This window comes from Lissotriton vulgaris, chromosome 3_2 (genome assembly GCF_964263255.1).
Source record: "Lissotriton vulgaris chromosome 3_2, aLisVul1.2, whole genome shotgun sequence".
Lineage (NCBI taxonomy): Eukaryota > Metazoa > Chordata > Amphibia > Caudata > Salamandridae > Lissotriton > Lissotriton vulgaris.
The window spans coordinates 265,292,649-265,314,363 of NC_141690.1; the positions used below are offsets into that span (position 1 = coordinate 265,292,649).

The 21,715-nt window shown below is 46.8% G+C and overlaps 1 protein-coding gene across 1 annotated transcript in view; it reads left to right on the top strand.

The window, feature by feature from the left end:
- LOC147725648 (dedicator of cytokinesis protein 2-like) overlaps positions 1 to 21,715 on the top strand; it is a 1,712,066-nt gene that overhangs the window by 602,183 nt on the left and 1,088,168 nt on the right. The window contains exon 20 of the mRNA XM_086964476.1: positions 15,198 to 15,287. Coding sequence (XP_086820602.1) covers positions 15,198 to 15,287 — 90 coding nt within the window. The remainder of the gene's footprint in view (positions 1 to 15,197; positions 15,288 to 21,715) is intronic.

Here is a 21,715-nt window from a genome sequence, read left to right on the forward strand (position 1 = left end):
GCTGAACATACACCTTATCAGAAGATGGGACAAGATCCCAGGGAAGGTGAAAGGCTAGATGGCACAGCAGAAAACGGGAGGAATATATATTCATATATAATTGTTCACATTGTTTGGTACCAGTGGTTGCTTGTTGTAAAGATTTGTATTAAGCCTTTGGATACACCCACTTTCAGTATCATCTGTTGTAAACTTCTGTTTTGTGTATAGACAAACTTTGGATTTGAGCTGCCTAGATCAGTTTAGATTAAAATCATTTTTCAAGGTTTTTAATGTTTCTACATAATTCATATGACTTTAATGCTCTGTCTACGGTCCTGTAAAATTATATTTGTGGGTGTTTGTTTCTGTAATGCGTTTGCTCTATCCGTAGACTTTATTTTAGGTTTGCCTCTTCAATTATAGCTTGAACATAATTTCTTCTGTAGAATTTTTGGCACCTCTCTGTTTCTCTTATGTGAAATTATTTGTTGTCTCTGATAACTCTCTTACGTCATAGTAGCTGATTGTACAGATAAATCACAGTCAATGATTTGGGATGAAATCTCACATCTAGCCAGGTGTTTTTATCTGTTATTTTAACATGGAAATTTGTACTAATTTTGTTTGATGGATATTTTTTTTTAATATAAAAAGTAATTTCTCGTTGCCCATTGTTCAGAGTACATTTGATAGTATCATTATTAGTATTCAGACCGTTTCCACATTGTCTAGATTCATCCTCTGTGCCTTTCCAAAGTCCTAACATGTGATCAATATATCACCAACATCATGATTTGTGGCCTGCCCATTATTGGTGTGATAGTGTCAATCTTGTTTCAATACGATGCATTAAGATGATTGCCTATGTAAGGGCCATATTTCTGCCCTGCGAAACACTAACGGCCACATGCATCAATGTTGCCGTTTGCGAATCCTTAATTGCGAAAATTAAGAAATAGCAATTAAGGATTCACAAACGGCAATGCATGATTAATTCGCATTTTTTTTAGCGATTCAGTAATTTTCCTTAATTGCGATTCACAATTTGCGAATCGCAATTAAGGAAAACCCTTCCCATTGATTCCTATGGGCCAAGAGGCCCATAGGAATCAATGGGAAGGCATTTACAATTTGCGATTTTCAATTTGCGAATCGCAAATTGAAAATGCAATTTCTAGGGTGCAGGGGGGGGGTCCAAAGAACCCCTGACTGCACCCCTGAAATTAAACTTAAGTGAAATTTACACACACACACATGTCCCAAGGACATGTGTGTGTGTGTAACATGCAACTTTCAAAAATGCATTTTTGTGCATGTTTGAAGGTTTTCGGTAAATTAGCACGAGGTTCAACCTCATGCTAATTTACCCCTTCCAAATTGCTAATTCGCAATTTAAAAATGATCATGCATTGCATTTCAGAAATTTGAAATTGCGATTTCTGAAATGCGATCGCAATTTTAGAAATCGCAATATGATTGCCATTCCTAAAATTGCGAAATACATGATGCATTCCACTTTTGATAATTGCCTTCGCAAACGGCCGAAAATTGCGATTCGCACCGTTTGCGAATGCAATTATCGTTGATGCATGTACCCGTAACTGTTATTTGAGAAAAAGACATTTACATCACCATATTTGAAAAATATAGAACTATTATTAGTTTAACATGCTTCAAGTTCCAGTAAGATATCTTTAGTATCTTTTTTTAATGGCGGTATCTATTTCAGCAAGTGTTTTAAATATTGATCTGAATAGTTTTCCTTGGGTACAAAACAGGATGCCTGTCACACCACATAGGGCTTGGGTTAATCAATGTTTTATGTGTTTGTGGTACTGCAAACAACATTGGGATCAGACCTGCAGTTTGGGTTAAGAACTTTCTTTTGTACTCATCTATCCATGTATTTAATGTGCCATTTGAAGAAAGATTTTTGGTTTATGTTGATTTCGGAGTCAGATCCTCTGAAAGTCTTAGATAATGTTGCACCTCTGCAAGTAGTAGCATGTTTTCAATGTTCTAGTCTTTGTCCCTCAGGGCAATTGTTCCCCTTTTATTAGCTTTTTTCACCACACTGCATTGGTTTTTAGCTAGTTGGGAAATCACTTTCCATTTATATTATCTACTATTGGTAGAACATTGTTTTGGTAAGAAGCTAAGTTTAAACTTCTTTTAACAGCGCTTTTCCATAAATCTCAAATTCTGTGATATTCAAAGCGGCTTCTTGTATTTATTTTGGTTTGTACTTCCTGATTTTTTCAGTTTTATTCTATGGTTTTTGTAGGAAAAAAAATTTCCACTGTAATCTTGAATATAAGTGTAGTGCTGTATTTTTGTTTTAAAGCTATTAAAATTTGAAGTTGGGGTGATATACGTAGTTCAGATAAAGTCACCACAAGGTTACCTTGTTCAGCTTGTGGGTCTCGGATTTATTGATCTCAATTCCAATTCCTTCATTTTTATTTTTATAAAACTACTGTTGCTAGTACTTGTATTATTATTCTTTGCCCAGGCTCTATTCTGAGTGGTCCTGTGGATTCTTACCTTTACTTTTATTACTTCGAGTTGAGCTACTGATGTAATCTCTGATGTGTCTGATTAACTTTTGTATTTTTTAGCCTCTTCTGCCAAAATGTTCTATGATTTTTATACTTTTATGAATCACTACTGACTTTTCTCAATTTGCTTTGTTCAATTGACTACTTCTACCTTGTCATATCATCCAAGTCTTTTAGCATTGTTGGGAATTCCTCATTCTGTATCTATGTTAAATAATTCCACTTTAATACATTTGATTTCATTATTCAAACCTCTAGGATCATTAAGAAAATGAGAGCAAGACTACATTTATTTAGAATAACGTTCGATCTGTTTATAAAGTGAATTATCTGCTTACATAATTTAGGATTTAACAATATTCACAGACCACGTGGGATTATGGTTACTCCTCCAGGTAGTGAGGCCTACTCCTCACTACCTGGTGAATGAGTGTGGCCTCAGCTCCCTTGTTCAGCCAGTGAGGGCAAGATGTGCTGATGAACCCGAGAAGGAATCAGGGGGTATATAGCATGTGTTATATAAAATGTTGAATGCACTTTCACCCTGCATTACCTCTTGGTTATGGCCATAAACCAAAGAACTAGAATCCCGCCAGGTAAACATCTCTTTCAACTTGCTTCCTCCCTTTGTCCCACCTTTTCTCCTGTGCTTTAATCTAATTCTTTCTCTCTTCTTCACATGTTCTTCTATTCTGCCTCCACTCCTTTCTGTTCCTTCCTCGATCACTACATTCTTTCCTTTCCCCTTTCTTTTCCTCCGCTTCTCTCACATCCAGTGAGTTCAATAGACGGGAACTGTCCCGTACCGAGTACCCGCGCCTCTAGGAGTTCAAAGGAAGAGTGACTGCACTTCTCAGCAGTATTTCAGTACTTTTAATGGGACAGTACCCGCGCATCTGAGCAGTATTTCAATATTTTTAAGGGGACAGCGTTTGCACTTTTCAGCAGTATTTCAGTACTTTTAATTGGATAGTGCCATCACTTCTCAGCAGTACTTAAATACTTTTAAGGGGACAGTGCTATCAATTCTCAGCAGTATTTCAATACTTTTAATGGGACAGTACTATCACTTCTCAGCAGTATTTCAATACTTTTAATGGGGCAGTACTATCACTTCTCAGCAGTATTTCAATACTTTTAATGGGACAGTACTATCACTTCTCAGCAGTATTTTAATACTTTTAAGGGGACAGTACTGTCACTTCTCAGCAGTATTTCAATATGTTTAATGGGACACTACCATCACTTCTCAGTAGTATTTTAATACTTTTAAGGGGACAGTACTGTCACTTCTCATCAGTATTTCAATATGTTTAATGGGACAGTACCCGCGCTTCTGAGCAGTATTTCAATATTTTTAAGGGGACAGCGTTTGCACTTTTCAGCAGTATTTCAGTACTTTTTTTTTGTAAAATTTTTTATTTTGCATACAGAGAAAAAATTAACAAGCAACAAAAGGAATCACAGTGGGCGCATGAAAGTTCCCACACAGTGGGAAGGCTGAAAAGGAAGATGAGGCAGGGTAGTAAAGCAAAACGTCTTCAGTGCTGGTAAGGTCGGCAGTCCTGCAGCAATCCCCCGACAAGGGGTAGCTCAAATAGTGCAGCCAGCAACTAGTCCAGAGTTTCTCCAGCGATCAAGTATGCCTCATCTCAGCGAAGTAACTGTCCCAAAGCCACTCCCAACCCTCCCCCCAAGAACAAACCCCCCCCCCCCCCGTGACGGCGCCGCTCGCAAATCTCATTCATACACCAAGCACACTCTAGAGTTGAAACAAGTGCAAATTCCTAAGTGACGCTGGGCAAACAGCCGAGGGCAAGCCAGCAGAAAGAAAGGACACCAAGGGGCCCCATATGTGCTTGAAGTTTTTATATTTGCCAATAAAGATATCCGCCATTCTCTCGAGACTCAGAAGTCTCCACAGTCTGGAGTGCCAAAGGGAAACCGCCGGGGCCTCCTTACGTTTCCAGGCCGAGGCCAGCGTGAGCTTGGCCGCACCGAGACACAGCCATAAGATCTTTTTGTCAGCTCGCGATTGGTGTTCCAGGCCGGGATCCCTCAACCCCAGCAAAACGAATTCGGGGGAGTCGTCGATAGGGTACTGCAAAATGTCTTTAATATGCGATAAGATCTCGGCCCAGAAGGGCTTAATGATTGGGCAATCCCACCAAATGTGGCGGAAATCCCCCAGAAGGCCACAACCCCTCCAACACCTGTCCGTGGCCGCCGGGAAAATGCGATGAAGTCGGGCCGGAACCATGTACCATTGCGTTAGGGTTTTGTAATGGGCTTCCCTCAAGAGTACGGAGTGGTTAAACTGCGTCATGTCCTTCCAGATCGCCGACCATTCTCCGTCAGTGATATCCCTCCCCACCATCTCCTCCCACTGCTCCATGTAACGCGGTCTAGGGGAAGGGGCCGAGCGGAGCAGCAGCTGATATAAAAAGGAGATAGCCCCCTTCATGGCCGAGGTCTTCAGGAGAAAGGCCTCGAAGTCGGATAAAGGTCTCGTCGCTGCATCCCGCACCGTGGGTGCAGTGGCCCAGTGTAGCAGTTGTAAATGCCGATACCTTTCCCCCGGCGGCACCTGATAGTCCCGCATGCAGTTCTCGAACGTCAAGGGGTCGGGGCCATGAAACAAGTGAAGTAATGCCCGGCATCCCCCCTCCCTCCAGACGTCAAAGGGGCCCTCGGTGAGTGCCGGGGAAAATTCTGGATTAAAATGCAAGGGAGTGAATGGGGATGGGAAGGTCGTCCACCTCTCGTCACTGGCTAGTGTGTCCCACACTTTCAGTGTGGTCCCCGTGGGGGTACTAATGTATGCGTTTACCGGACGGTCGCGCTTCGGCTTCCACGCTAGGTCCCATATGGACCGGCCTGCCACACTCCGGTCCATGTGCAGCCAGTGTTTGTCAGAGAACTGCTGCGACCACTCCACCAGAACTCTAAGTTGGGCCGCCTTGTAGTAGAGGTGGAAGTCCGGAAGGCCTACCCCTCCGTCATTCCGCAGGCGCCGCAGAAGTGTAAATGAGAGCCGCGCCCGACCACCCTGCCAGATAAATTTCAACATCATCGATTTGAGTTGGCTAAAGAAGGTAGAGGGCAGTGGAATAGGCAAGGCCTGGAACAAGTATAGATATTTGGGGAGAAGGACCATTTTGACAGCATGTACCCGTCCCAGCCAGGACAGGAATTTAGGCTTCCATTTCTCCAGCTCCACGCGTGATCTGGCCATGAGGGGCGGGAAGTTGGCCGCAAAGAGACCGCCCACCGTCGGGGTGAGGTGTACCCCGAGATATAGCAGGGAGCCCGAGGCCCAGGCCAACGGCGTCGTCGCCTTCACCCGTGCCACCTCGGCCTGAGACAGGGTCAGGTTCAGGACATGCGAGTTGCCATAATTGACCTTGAAGCCGGCCACCGCCTCAAATTCCAGCAATATATCACGAACACACGGAAGGGAGTCAGCGGGGTCGGCCAACGACAAGAGGACATCATCCGCAAACAGGGTGATCTTGTGCTGTTCCCCAGTGAACGGGATGCCCTTCACCCCCTCATGCTCCCGGACTGCCAGTGCCAGAGGTTCAATGCTGAGTGCAAACAGCAAGGGCGAGAGGGGACATCCCTGCCTAGTGCCCCGCGAGTGTCGGAAGAAGGCCGACAAGTGGCCGTTCACCGCCACCCGTGAACGCGGGCTGCAGAAGTTAGCTCTTACCATCGCGATGAAACGATCGGAAAACCCGAATGCCCGCAACGTGTGGAAGAGAAAGCCCCAGTCCACGCGGTCGAAAGCCTTCTCCGCGTCCAGCCCCACCAAGACCGCCGGGATGCGGAACCTATCCGCCTTCTCTATCAGGTGAATGACCCTCCGGGTATTATCATGCGTTTGGCGGCCTTTGATGAAGCCCGATTGGTCCGCATGGATAATCGACGGCAGCAGGTCTTGCAGGCGGCTCGCTAATATAGCCGAGTAGAGCTTGGCGTCGATGTTGAGTAAGGCTATAGGGCGGTATGAGGCACACCGCTCCGGGTCCTTCCCCGGCTTCGGCAGGACCGTGATCACTGCTTCCGCCAGGGTCCCAGAGTTCACCCCAGGTCCAGCCATGTCGTTGAAGAGGGCGACCAGGAAGTCGCACACCTCCGTTGCATAGGTCTGGTAAAAGACAGCGGTGTACCCGTCGGGGCCGGGGGCTTTGTGTAGTTTCAGATTTTTAATAGCCGCGAGGACCTCCTCCCTTGTGATCGGAGCCTCAAGTAAATCATTCCAGGCCCCTGGCACCTGCGGAAGCGATAAGCGCTGCAAAAAAGCACGTTGGTCAGCCGCGTCCAACTCTTCCCCCGCGTACAACGCCGCGTAGAAGGTATTTCAGTACTTTTAATTGTATAGTGCCATCACTTCTCAGCAGTATTTAAATACTTTTAATGGGACAGTACTTTCACTTCTCAGCAGTATTTCTATACTTTTAAGGGGACAGTGCCATCACTTCTCAGCAGTATTTAAATACTTTTAATAGGACAGTACTATCACTTCTCAGCAGTATTTCAATACTTTTAATGGAACAGTACTATCACTTCTCAGCAGTATTTTAATACTTTTAAGGGAACAGTACTGTCACTTCTCATCAGTATTTCAATATGTTTAATGGGACAGTACCCGCGCTTCTGAGCAGTATTTCAATATTTTTAAGGGGACAGCGTTTGCACTTTTCAGCAGTATTTCAGTACTTTTAATTGGATAGTGCCATCACTTCTCAGCAGTATTTAAATACTTTTAATGGGACAGTACTTTCACTTCTCAGCAGTATTTCTATACTTTTAAGGGGACAGTGCCATCACTTCTCAGCAGTATTTAAATACTTTTAATAGGACAGTACTATCACTTCTCAGCAGTATTTCAATACTTTTAATGGAACAGTACTATCACTTCTCAGCAGTATTTTAATACTTTTAAGGGGACAGTACTGTCACTTCTCATCAGTTTTTCAATAGTTTTAATGGGACAGTACCCGCGCTTCTGAACAGTATTTCAATATTTTTAAGGGGACAGCGTTTGCACTTTTCAGCAGTATTTCAGTACTTTTAATTGGATAGTGCCATCACTTCTCAGCAGTATTTAAATACTTTTAAGGGGACATTGCCATCACTTCTCAGCAGTATTTCTATACTTTTAAGGGGACAGTGCCATTACTTCTCAACAGTATTTCAATACTTTGAAGGGGACAGTGCTATCAATTCTCAGCAGTATTTCAATACTTTTAATGGGACACTACCATTCACTTTCGCTGGAAATTTTTTCATGACTGTCTGCAAGGTACCGCATTATGGTTACGAAGTAACTATTTAACAATTTAATGTGGAAAAAAACAGAAATCCTGTGTTGCTCAGCTGGGAAGGTTCCCCTCCCACTACCTACTGGGTTTTGGCCACTCCCGGTGACAGCTCCACTGATTCCCGCCAAGGCGGTATGCAATTTAGGAGTCAGCTTTGATTGTAATTTGAGTCTGGAGTCCCAAGTCAATAAAAGAGCTGGAAGCTGTTTCGCTCTGATTGGAGTGCTCCGAAGGATCCTCCCACTTCTTCCCACACAGAGCAGATCATTGGTAGTAAGGAGTATCATTCTGAGTCGACTGGATTACTGCACCGCATTGTTGCTGGAGTCTCCTAAATATTTGATTTGGGAGTCTCCAGGGAATCCATTTCAATACTTTTAATTGGACAGTACCACCACACCTAAGCAGTATTCCAATACTTTTGATGGGACAGTACTGTCATTTGTCAGCAGTATTCCAATACTTTTGATGGGACAGTACTGTCATTTGTCAGCAGTATTCCAATACTTTTGATGGGACAGTACTGTCATTTGTCAGCAGTATTCCAATACTTTTGATGGGACAGTATTGTCATTTGTCAGCAGTATTCCAATACTTTTGATGGGACAGTATTGTCATTTGTCAGCAGTATTCCAATACTTTTGATGGGACAGTATTGTCATTTGTCAGCAGTATTTCAATACTTTTGATGGGACAGTACTGTCATTTGTCAGCAGTATTCCAATACTTTTGATGGGACAGTATTGTCATTTGTCAGCAGTATTTCAATACTTTTGATGGGACAGTACTGTCATTTGTCAGCAGTATTCCAATACTTTTAATGGGACAGTATTGTCATTTGTCAGCAGTATTTCAATACTTTTGATGGGACAGTACTGTCATTTGCCAGCAGTATTCCAATACTTTTAATGGGACAGTATTGTCATTTGTCAGCAGTATTTCAATACTTTTGATGGGACAGTACTGTCATTTGTCAGCAGTATTCCAATACTTTTAATGGGACAGTACTGTCATTTGTCAGCAGTATTTCAATACTTTTGATGGGACAGTACTGTCATTTGTCAGCAGTATTCCAATACTTTTAATGGGACAGTATTGTCATTTGTCAGCAGTATTTCAATACTTTTGATGGGACAGTACTGTCATTTGTCAGCAGTATTCCAATACTTTTAATGGGACAGTACTGTCATTTGTCACCAGTTTTTCAATACTTTTAATGGGACAGTACCATCGCTTATTCACAAATAGAGGGACAAAGGGCTTTTATACATAAGTACCAGCGCAGATTCCCAAATCTAATTTTCATATTACAGTACCATCACTTCTCAGCAGTATTTCAGTACTTTTCATGGGACAGTACCCGCGCTTCTGAGCAGTATTTCAATATTTTAAAGGGGACACCATCTGCACTTTTCAGCAGTATTTCAAAACTTTTAAGATTTTGTTGCAGATTTATATAGCGCGAACTCGACCCGAAGGTGTCGGGCGCTTTAGATGAGCACCAGTTGTTTTACAGACAGACACATTCATTTTTTGTTAGGCACGGGGGATTAAGGGATTTGCTCAGAATTACAGGATGTGGAGTCGACCCGAGGCTCGAACCTTGATTTCCCAGCTCCAAAGTCGGTAGGCTAGCCGTTAGACCACATCCCGTCTCCAATAATTGAAAGTGCATGCACTTCTCAGCAGTATTTCAGTTCTTTCAATGGGGCAGTACCGCCACTTCTCAGCAGCACACAGGTACTCTGAGCTCCTGCACCTCAGTAGATTAATTTCAAGCCCTGGTTTTACGATTCCTGGGAGCAGGCCGCTGTGAGCCTGAGCTCGGGCGCAGGGCATGAGGGGTTAATACGGGGCAGGGTGCAGGGAAGAGGCGGACAGGAAGCTAACTGCAGATATTGATGAGATGTCAGTGAAGTGACAGGTCGTGTCAGTCTGCCCAGAGTTAAATAGAGCTTGGCGGCTGCTGCTGGGGGTGGGTGGGGTGGAGGGGGCAGGCAGGGGAGTGCGACAGGGCGGAACTAGCAGACTGGCACCGACAAAGCTCCTCCACTCTACCCCAGCAGAGCACAGAGCTTGAAATCTATCTGAAAGGAGCATGAAAAGAATAAATATAAAGTACAAAAAAATGTGCTTTATCCGTCCTAGGGCAGTGAGGGGCGATGGAGTTTTTCTCACACGCGCCTTGCCAACGTTACGTTGGCGAGCACAAGTGAGAACGTGCGTCCCTAGCACAGTTTTCGGGTACTGGAATACCTCCAAGCGAGATTTCCCAACATGGGCGACCACGGCAGGTCACAAACATTCACGCTGAGAAAGCTGCCACTTGGGTAGAAAATCTACTTCAGCGGCAGAAAGAAGCAGCGCCCTCTGGTGTGACGTGTGGTGCCATCTGCGCTGACTTTACAGCATGGAACAAGCTCCCGGTGCTAAAAATCAGGACGAGCAACGCGACATGCCGAATTCTGCCCGCTTGTGGAACTCGTCGGAATATCATGAAGTTTTGATGTAACTCCACGGAATTCCGCATAGTGAAACTCCGCAAGCTCCCCCACCCCTACTTGAAAGTATGTTTCTGGCCCGTTTATGAGACAGAAATCATCCATTATAAAAGAGACGGTCAGAACCATAGTCCTGCACTATTGACCACGAAGCAGTAACTCTGAGAATAAAGCTCTCCTTTAGTCCACCTTCAGCCCTGTTGACAGCTACACTGACCATGTGGTACCTGCGTTCTACCTCTCAGCGTCACCACCATCCTTCTGCTCACACAGCAACAACCAGGTGCAACACAGAGCATCTTCCACATTCACTCTGCAGATGTATGAATGATGTTTGTAACCTTGGTCTTGACATCTGTGACCACAAGAAGACCAGAGCTCGACAACTACTCGAAGCTGAAAGGCGACCTTTTCTGCCTCGCCGGCTGAGATCTGGTTTCAGGTCTGAGTGTATTCTCTGTTCCATCCATTCAGTCTCACTCCATGGACCCTTCAGTTACCTCAGTGCCGAATATTTCCAGTTTATCACCTTAGCAGCTATGGAACGTCCAGCTCCAGTGCTGAACGTTCCATTGCGCAGGTGAGGTTCGAACGTCCAACGGCCGACGGCAGCACTCCTGAGGTAGTGGTGCCGTCGGCCGTTGGACTAGGCGCAGCACTTATGAGGTTAAGAAACACTTGTGAGATGATTTCTCCTTGTCCTTCAATGTCATCTGCCGCCAGCCGATATCTCTTCTACTGCCCTTCCACTGCCCCGAACACTCTGGTTCTGTTCGTCATGCTACCAAGTCCATTAACTAGTGCAATGGGGTCTGTGGTGGTCTTGCAGCCAAGACACTGGCCGCTGCCTTAAAGTCCAAAAATGACTTCTGTCTGATCCTGGCCTAAAAGAGTCAGACAAAAGCATCTGACCCTTCACGACACTGGCTCAGTTAGGCAAGGGGCGCAGTTCAAGACCCTGTGCCTTGACACAAAGCCCTGCAGTGGTCATCCTGGTACCACAACCTTCCCCATCAAGTATATATGGTATGAGGGGGGGGGGTAAACATTAATTTCATGAGCTTCTCTCTCATGGAACCCCTCCATGTTTTATTTACTTCCATGTAGTATGGTGAGGTGCCTGCATGGTCATAAAACCCTCCTCTGCCTACAAGTGTTCAGACCAGAGTCCTGTCAACTGTGAAGCCCTCTTTACCCAAAACCAGGGTTAAAGTTCTCTGTCTGTGACCACAAGTGACTCCTGCTCACTTTGAGTTGCGGTTTGCAGCCCTTGATAGAGGAGCTGGAGGCAGTTTGTGGTTTTCTTCATCAGAAGGTGAAGGCTTGATCCAGTACATACTGGCCTTGATTATGAGTTTGGCGGACGGGCTACTGCATCACATGTGACGGACATCCCTTCTACCGTACTACGAGGATGGCCAGGGGAACATAATGGAGTTCGTTATAGGGTGGACTGGGATATCCATCATGTTTGTGATGGAGTCACCTGTCCACTAAACTCATAATCAGGCACTAAGTGTGCTGATCATGGGTAGTCATAGAGAAAACCTGACAGTGATGGGAAAAGATTCCTGATGGCTCTTAGTTCAGGAAGATGGCAGCCAACGCCGACTGCGTGTTGCTGATTTACTGTCTGAGTTCACCAACTAAAGAGTCACCACTAACTTAATGTAACCGGATGAAGCCACTGAAAAATAGATGCAGCCGACTGTGTGGATACCCACAGAGTTACAATCTTCCCGATCGTTGTGAGTCTGGTGTCTCACCCTTCGACACTATTGAAGCCGATCACTTTGAGTTTGGTGTATCGTGCTTCAACACTATTGAAGCCGACAACTGTGAGTCTGGTGTCTGGCCCTTCGACACTATTAAAGCTGAACACTGAAAGTCTGGTGTCTGGCCCTTTGACGCTATTGAAGCCGATCGCTGTGAGTCTGGGGTCTAGCCCTTCAACGCTATTGAAGCCGACCACTGTGAGTCTGGTGTTTCGCCCTTCGACGCTATTAAAGCCAATCACTGTGAGTCTGGTGTCTGGCCCTTCAACACTATTGAAGCCGATCACTGTGAGTGTGGTGTCTAGCCCTTCAACGCTATTGAAGCCGACCACTGTGAGTCTGGTGTCTGGCCCTTCAACACTATTAAAGCTGAACACTGAAAGTCTGGTGTCTCGCCCTTCAACGCTATTGAAGCCGACCACTGTGAGTCTGGTGTTTCGCCCTTCGACGCTATTAAAGCCGATCACTGTGAGTCTGGTGTCTAGCCCTTCAACGCTATTGAAGCCGATCACTGTAAGTCTGGTGTCTCGCCCTTCGTCACTATTGAAGCTGATCACTGTGAGTCTGGTGCCTGGCCCTTCAACGCTATTGAAGCTGATCACTGTGAGTCAGGTGTCTCGCCCTTCGATGCTATTGAAGCAGATCACTGTGACACTATTGATTCCAAGGCGCACCAGACAGTAGATGGTTCTCTAATGCCACCTTCAAAGCCACCAAGGGCTTCCTATCTCTTGCTTCCCTTCATCCTTTGACTCATTAGAACTCCCTGGGTATTCTGGGCACACGCCTGGGACTGAAGCGATGGACTGACATGATTATCATTATTATTTTTGGGCTAATTAAAACCATAACAATGTTAATAGTAATTTACAGAAGTCAATATACGAAATAAAATACATAAAATAATGACCATAACATTATGCAAATATAGCAAATCCAAGCCATTAATGAACAGAATAGAGAACAATGCTGGGATCCCTTGGTAAAGTGCAATTATGCTGATGTGGCTCCCCAACTACTTAATACAAGTGTTTATCATAAAGTGCTGGGTAAAATGCTTCAGTTCCAATTCATTCACAAATAAAATCGGCAATATTTTCGCTATGCCTCCATCATTGGAGCTCTTTTTTACCAAAGCCACGCGCGCATATACACATCACATGCATGATGTCATGTCTGCATGACGTGAGCCACGGTACTTCCACGACGGTTGGGCAGGTCCGCCAGTGATGGTGATTGGTCAGATCGAATGGTCATCAACCTCCTCTTTAAGTGCACTGAACATGTAAGGCTGAGATGTGAGCACCATAACTGCCCTCATCACTGCCACAAACGACATCAGGAGCCTACTGGACAATGGCAAAACTGCAGCCCTCATCCTCCTGGACCTCTCGGCCACCTTCAACACTGTCTGCCACCACATTCTACGCCACGCCTACACGGCGCAAAAATACGCAACAAAGCCCTGAATTGGAACACCTCTTTCCTCACCGAGAGAACTCAGAAGGTCCGCTTCCCCCCATTCCGTTCTGAAGCTACCAAGATCATCTGTGGCGTGCACCAAGGTTAATCCCTCAGCCCCACCCTATTCAACGTCTATATTGCACCGCTCACCAACAGCATCCACTCGCACAACTCAACATCGTCTCCTACGACAAAGACACTCAAATGATCCTCTCACTCACCAAAAACCCTGCCACCCCCAAAACCAACCTCCACGAAGGAATGAAGGCCGTCGCCAGCTGGATGCAGACCAGCCGCCTGAAACTTAACTTGGACAAGACAGAAGTCCTCCTCCTCGGATCCACCCCCTCGGCCTGGGATGTCTCTTGGTGGCCCACCGACCTGGGAGCCGCACCCACACCCACCGACCACGCATGCAACCTGGTGTTCATCCTGAACTCATCGCTCTCAATGACCCAGCAAGTCAATGCCGTCTCATCCTCCTGCTTTAACACCGTCTGTATGCTTCGCAAGACCTACAGATGGATCCCCACTGGAACCAGAAGGACGGTAACACAGGCCCTCGTCAGCAGCAGACTGGACTACAGCAACGCCCTCCAAGCAGGAACCACTGCCAAACTCCAAAAGAGACTCCAAAGCATACAGAACGCCTCCGCACGCTTCATCCTCGACATACCCCAGCACATCCACATCACCGCCCACCTGAAGGACCTGCACTGGCTCCCCGTCAACAAGAGGATCACCTTCAAGCTCCTCACCCATGCTCAGAAAGAACTCCTCGACGCCGGACCAGCATACCTCAACAAGCGACTCACCTTCTTCACCCTCAAACACCAACTCCGCTCCGCTGACCTCGCCACCGTCCCGCGCATCCACCGAACTACCACCGGCAGCAGATCCTTCTCCTACCTCGCCGCCAAGACATGGAACACCCTTCCAATCCACCTACGACAGACCCAGGACCTGCTGATCTTCAGGAGACAGCATTTTTGCACTAAGGAATAGCGCTAAACACAGAATTACTCTTCTTGCATATTCAAACGTAATCTCGCGGAATGTTTAAGTAATTCTGTGTGATTAAGCTACATTGAATTACTCGAGGTACGCCCACCCCTACCAAATAGTACCACAGAAAAGGATAAATTATCACTTATGAAGCTATTCCTTAAAGAAAGTCTTTAGATTTTTTCAAGACCTGGCTGTTCGATCAGTAGCTGCTCCTTCCCCACTCAGCGCATTGAAACCCTAACAGGTGAGTAGTGCGCTTTACAAATGTCTGATTGATTGATTGATTGATCACAGGCCCTTCATTGTCCTCACAGTTTCTATCACCCCCCGATCACAGGCTCTTCTCTCCTCACAGTTTCTATCACACTCCCTCATCACAGGCTATTCCCTTTCCTCACAGGTTCCGTCACCCTCACTAATTACAGGTTCTTCTCTCTCTTCACAGTTTCTATCACTCTTCCCAATAACAGGCTCTTCTTTTTCCTCCTAGTTTCTTTTAGTCTTTCTCTCTTATCACAGGCTCTTTTCTCTCCTCAGTTTCCATCACATTCCTTCCTCACAGACTCTGTTCTCTCCTAACAGTTTCTCCAGGACACCCTTGATGCTCTGTTCACCATCATGATGGAATATTCACACACTGACACCTACGACACCCTCGTCTTTGATGCTTTGGTAAGTCTTTCTGACCTTAAATTACATATTTTATGATAATATCTGTGAGAAGTTACTGAAAGTGATATTTTTGAAGAATCGCATTTGATTGTGCATGAAACAAATTACTGTAAATAAGTTCATTGTCAGATGTACTTCAGTGTAAGCTTCAGGAATTTTGGAGCCCCAGGGGAGAAATATTTTGGAGTTGCTGTTCTGAACAACTTTGATTTTTCTGACCAATTCTAGTTAATTCAGCCTTTGTGCTATCAAATATTATTAAATGATTTGATTACATTTTCAGAAACAGGGACACACAAACACCACTATCCACCAGCCAAATAGTAGATCTGGGCTGAATTTCAAATATTCTGGATTAATTTCGGTAATACCACGTTACTCTTTGAGGCAGAATTACTGATAATTATGCGATTACTCCTTATTGCATAATTAAGAGTACGTTTTTGAAAATATTCCAGCGTGGGAGCACATTTAATGGGAGGAAGCGGCTCCTCACAATAGCTATTTGGGTTTCACTGCATTTAGTGCTGTTTCTTAGTGCAAAATACTTCGGCACGTCAAAACGGTGCTAAAAGTCGTTAGTAAGTTGGGGGAAAATCCTACCCCAGAGCACATTTAGTGAGTGCGAGCAATCACTATTCGTATTCTGTTGCATTTAGCGAGACAGCATTTTTGCACTAAGGAATAGCGCTAAACACAGAATGATTCTTCTTGCATACTCAAATGTAATCTCACGGAATGTTTAGGTAATTCCGAGTGATTAAGCTACATTGAATTACTCGAAGTACGCCAACCCCTACCAAATAGTACCGGAGAAAAGGCTAAATTATCCCTTATGAAGCTTTTCCTTTCAGAAAGTCTTTAGAATTTTTTATCCTGCCTCCGCAACACCACCGCAAAACTCAACTTCCAGAAAGGAATTCAAGATGTCACAGTCGGGTTGACCAATAGCTGCCTATAACTCAACGCAGAGAAGACAGAAGTCCTCATCCTTGTAAACACCTCTTCAGCATGGGACAACACCTGGTGTCTCACGGCCCTCAGAAGTCCACCTACCCTTTCAGACCACGCCAAAAACCTCAGCATCGTACTCGACTCATCACTCGCCATGAACCGACAGGTCAACCCCGTCACCTCCAGCTGCTTTAAGACCCTCCCCATCCTTCGAAAGACCCTCAAATAGACCCCCCTGGAGTCAAATAGATCCCCATGGAGTCAAGGAAGACACTCACTCATCACCAGCAGACTGGACTATGGAAAAGCTCTCTACGCCGGCATCAACAAGTGCCTACTCCGCAAACTCCAGACAATACAGAACAACGTGGCTAGACTCATCCTCAGCATCCCCGACACAAACACATCAGCCAACACCTGCAGAATCTTCAGTGGCTCCCCGTGGAGAAGAGAGTCACCTTCAAAATCCTCACTCACACCTACAAATGCATACACAACAACGGATCCAAATACCTCAATGACAGAATAAACTTTCAAGTACCCAAAAGAAACCTCAGATCTGCCAACCTCGCACTGGCTAAAACCCCACGCATCCTCATAGCCAGGGCAGGTAGAAGATCATTCTCTCACATTGCAGCCAAGACCTGGAACAAGCTATCGGCAGACATCAGACTTGCCCCCTCCCTCAACACCTTCAGGAAGACTCTCAAGACCTGGCTCTTTGGCTAACAGATCTGCGCAGTCACCCCCCCACACCCTCTCCGCCCCCTCAACACCTTCAGACCCTTGATTGATTGACAGTAACTTTTACATGGAGTTTAGGGCATCATTACAATGCCCGTCGGACTCTCGTCCGACCAGCCCCGTAGCAGAAGCTGAACCGCCTGATAAGTTGTCGGCAGTCCTGCTGCCCTTATTACTGTGTGACCACCTTGAAGGCGGTCGCAGAGTGTTTATGTTCTATTGTGGCTTGTGCTGCGGGCTGCAGCACAAGTCGCAATAGAAAGTGCACACTTTAAAAACATCCCTACCCCGTGTGGCAGGTACCAGGAAGTGCTTTTGTGTAGCTTGATCTATGGGTCCGCACAAGCTCATTACCTCTAGGGTGCAATATCAGTGCCATACAAAGGCATGCTGGTGCTTTTTGAGCAATTCTTATCGAACCAGCTGATTGGTGGGCACTCTTTTGAAGGTACTGGGCAAGTTAATTGCTGCCTAATTTCTTCTAAAATCTTCCTGAATGCCCCGTCACCTGGTTGGGATTTGCCAGCGCATCTAGGCATAGCAATCAATCAATCAATCAACAAGATTTGTAAAGCGCGCTACTCACCCGTAAGGGTCTCAAGGCGCTGAGGGGGAGGGATCGCTACTGCTCGAACAGCCAGGTCTTGAGTTGTTTCCTGAAGGACAGATGGTCCAGGGTCAGCTGAAGGTGAGTGGGGAGGGAGTTCCATGTCTTGGCCACCAGGTAGGAGAAGGATCTTCCTCCGACGGTAGATTTGCGAATGCGTTGGACGGAGGCAAGGGCGAGGCTGGTCGAACGGAGCTGGCGGGTGGGTGTGTAGAATGTGAGGCGGCTGTTGAGGTAATTCGGGCCCGTGTTGTGGAGGGCTTTGTGTTGTGGAGGGCTTTGTGTGCGTTGGTGAGGAGTCTGAACGTGATCCTCTTGTTGACGGGGAGCCAGTGCAGGTCTTTCAGGTGGGCGGAGATGAGGTTGTGGCGAGGGATGTCCAGGATGAGTCGTGCTGAGGCGTTCTGAATGCCCTGCAGTCTTTTCTGGAGTTTGGCTGTGGTTCCAGTGTACAGTGTGTTCCCGTAGTCCAGGCGGCTGGTGACGAGGGCCTGGGCGACCGACTTCCTGGTTTCGGTGGCGATCCATCGGAAGATCTTTCGGAGCATGCTCAGGGTGTTGAAGCAGGATGACGAGACGGCGTTGACTTGCTTGGTCATTGTGAGGGAGGAGTCCAGGATGAAGCCCAGGTTGCGTGCGTGGTCCGTTGGCTTGGGAGCGGTGCCCAGGGCAAGGGGCCACCAGGAGTCATCCCAGGCAGAGGGGGATGGTCCCAGGATGAGGACTTCCGTCTTGTCTGAGTTCAGTTTCGGGCGGCTGGTCTTCATCCATTCTGCGACGTCTTTCATTCCTTCCTGGAGGTTGGCTCTGGCGGTGGCGAGGTTGTTGGTGAGGGAGAGGATCAGCTGGGTGTCGTCGGTGTAGGAGATGATGTTGAGGTTGTGTTGGCGAGCGATGGCTGCGAGAGGGCTCATGTAGACGTTGAAGAGGGTGGGGCTAAGTGAGGATCCTTGCGGAACGCCGCAGATGACTTCGGAGGCCGCGGATCAGAACGGGGGGAGGCAGACTCTCTGGGTTCTACCGGCGAGGAACGAGATGATCCATTCCAGGGCCGCTCCTTGGATTCCGGTATTGCTGAGGCGCTGTATCAGGGTGAGGTGGCATACGGTGTCGAAGGCTGCCGAGAGGTCTAGGAGGATGAGGGCAGCAGTTTCCCCGTTGTCAAGCAGGGACCTGATGTCGTCGGTGGCTGCGATGAGGGCGGTCTCGGTGCTGTGGTTTGCTCGGAAACCCGACTGTGAGTGGTCGAGGGATCCGTTGGTCTCGAGGAAGGCGGAGAGTTGCTAGCAGACATGCTCAAAAAAATGTGTGAACATGGTGCCATTGAACCCATCTAATCCTCTCTTCAGTTGTTCTCTTTGGTGATAGCAAGGAAGAAAATGCCAAGTTAAGAGTTTGCACAGACCCTAGGAGTATTAATAAGGGGATTTGGGTAGCTTCCCATCCCCTACACCGCATAGATGACATCATAACTACCTTTGCGGTGTGAGAAGTTGGCCTGGCATATGATCTCCACTATTCTAGTGGGCACCTTGCACCAGTCCAAACTACTCTTATTGATGGTAGGTTTAAGACAACCTTTATAGAAAGCGATCCTACTGGTAGCTGTGGAAAGCAGCCTTCAGGCTAAGTCTAGAAGGAATGTAAAGCAGCTTGTTTTATCAGTCTATAATCTCTTGAATAATCAAATGAAAGTACAATACACAAAGTATATATATATGAAATATATGTATTTTTTTCTAAACACAACCCCTCTGGTCTCTTTATGAGGCTAGAGGCAAAAGTACAATACAAGAACTTAAATAACACACAGTAAACAAGCACAGTATACGTTTTGCCCTAGGGGTCTCACAAACCATATACTAAAAAGTGGTATAAGAACCACGTGAGAGTTAGAAGTGAGGCCTAGGGCCTGTAGAACTGCTCACTCTACCAGGAACCACCCAAGGTAGGGAAGCAGGAGACCCACGGGGGACGCGTGCAGTGTCTAAACACAGCCGGGAATCACCATTGACTTCTATGGAGAAAGTTTAAGTTGGAGTTTTAAAGTTTAACACTTAGGAGTGGACTTCGGTGAAACCCCTTTAGAACTAGACACTTAGAGAGTCAAGACCCACAGGAGCACTAAAGTACTTGTGTTATCTCACCCAGGGAAGCCGGGTGCATAGGTGTCTTTTCGTGTCGGGTTTCGTCGTCGATTCCAATGGAGAGCTGCGAAGAAGTCAAGTCAAGTCAAGTCAAGTAATTTATATAGCGCGCTACATTCCCAGAGGGTCTCAAGGCGCTTGAAGAGGGGTGGGGGATTACAAGTCGAAAATCCAAGTTTTAAGTTGCTTTCTGAATGCAAAGTGGTTCTGAGTAAGACGAAGGTGAATGGGAAGTGAGTTCCAGGTTTTAGCCGCCAGGTAGGAGAAGGATCTTCCTCCCATGGTGGTTTTGTTGATGCGGGGTACAGCAGCAAGGGCTTGGTTGGAAGAGCGTAGCTGGCGGGAGGGGGTGTAGAAGGAAAGTCGTGTGTTGAGGCATTCGGGTCCAAGTTCGTAAAGTGCTTTGTGTGCGTGGGTTAGGAAGCGGAATGTAATCCTCTTATTGACAGGGAGCCAGTGGAGGTTTTTCAGGTGACCAGAGATGTGGTCTTTACGCGGGATGTCTAGTATGAGTCTGGCTGATGCATTCTGGATGCGTTAGAGTTTATTCAGAAGTTTTGCGGTGGTGCCGGCGTATAGGGTGTTTCCTTAGTCCAGGCGGCTTGTAACCAGTGCGTGGGTGACCGTTTTTCTAGTTTCGGTGGGGATCCAACGGAATGTTTTTTTGAGCATGCGAAGAGTGTTGAAGCAGGATGATGAGACGGCGTTAACTTGTCTGGTCATCGAGAGTGAGGAGTCCAGGATGACGCCCAGGTTCCGTGCGTGGTCCGTCGGGATGGGTGCTTTTCCAAGGGCCTCTGGCCACCAAGAGTCGTCCCAGGCGGAGGGGAAGGTACCTAAGATAAGGACTTCTGTTTTGTCTGAATTCAGTTTCAGACGGCTGTGTTTCATCCACTCGGCTACTTCTTTCATTCCTTCATGAAGGTTGGTTTTGGCGGTGTTAGGGTCTTTGGTGAGTGAGAGGATCAGTTGAGTGTCATCAGCGTAGGAGATGATGTTGAGGTTGTGTTGGCATGCGATGGCCGCAAGGGGGCTCATGTATACGTTGAAGAGGGTGGGGCTGAGTGAAGATCCTTGTGGCACGCCGCAAATGACTTCAGTGGCCTCTGACTTGAATGGTGGGAGGCGAACTCTCTGAGTTCTGCCGGCAAGGAACGAGGTGATCCATTCCAGTGCTTTTCCTTGGATTCCGATGTTGCTGAAGCGTTGTAGCAGGGTGCTATGACAGACTGTGTCGAAGCCTGCCGAGAGGTCGAGGAGGATGAGGGCGACTGTGTCTCCATTGTCCAGTAGAGTTCGAATGTCGTCTGTTGCAGCGATGAGTGCGGTCTCAGTGCTGTGTTTGGCTCGGAATCCGGACTGTGAGGAGTCGAGGGATTTGTTGGTTTCGAGGAAGGCGGCGAGCTGGTTGTTGACAGCTTTCTCGATGACTTTGGCCGGGAATGGAAGGAGCGAGATGGGGCGGTAGTTTTTGAGTTCGGTGGGGTCAGCTGTGGGTTTTTTCAGAAGGGCGCTGAGTTCTGCGTGTTTCCAGCTTTCTGGGAAGGTGGCGGAGTTGAGGGAGCAGTTGATGACATCTCGGAGGTGTGGTGCTATGATGGAGTCTGCTTTGTTGAAGATGTGGTGAGGGCATGGGTCTGTTGGGGATCCTGAGTGGATAGAGTTCATCAGGCGGATGGTGTCCTCAGTGGAGATTGGGTTCCAGTCATTAAGGATGTTCAAGGGGGGTGAAGGTACGGCAGGAGGTTGGGTGGGTTGGTCTCCGGGTTGGTTGTCGAAGCTGTTGTGGATGTCAGCGATTTTGTTGTGGAAGAACGAGGCTAGGGAGTCGCAGAGGGCTTGGGAGGGAATGATGTCGTTGGAGTTGGCAGCGGGGTTGGTAAACTCTTTGATGATGTTGAATAATTCCTTGCTGTTGTGGGCGTTGTTGTCAAGTCGGTCTTTGAATGCGGCTTTCTTGGCAGTCCGGATCAGTT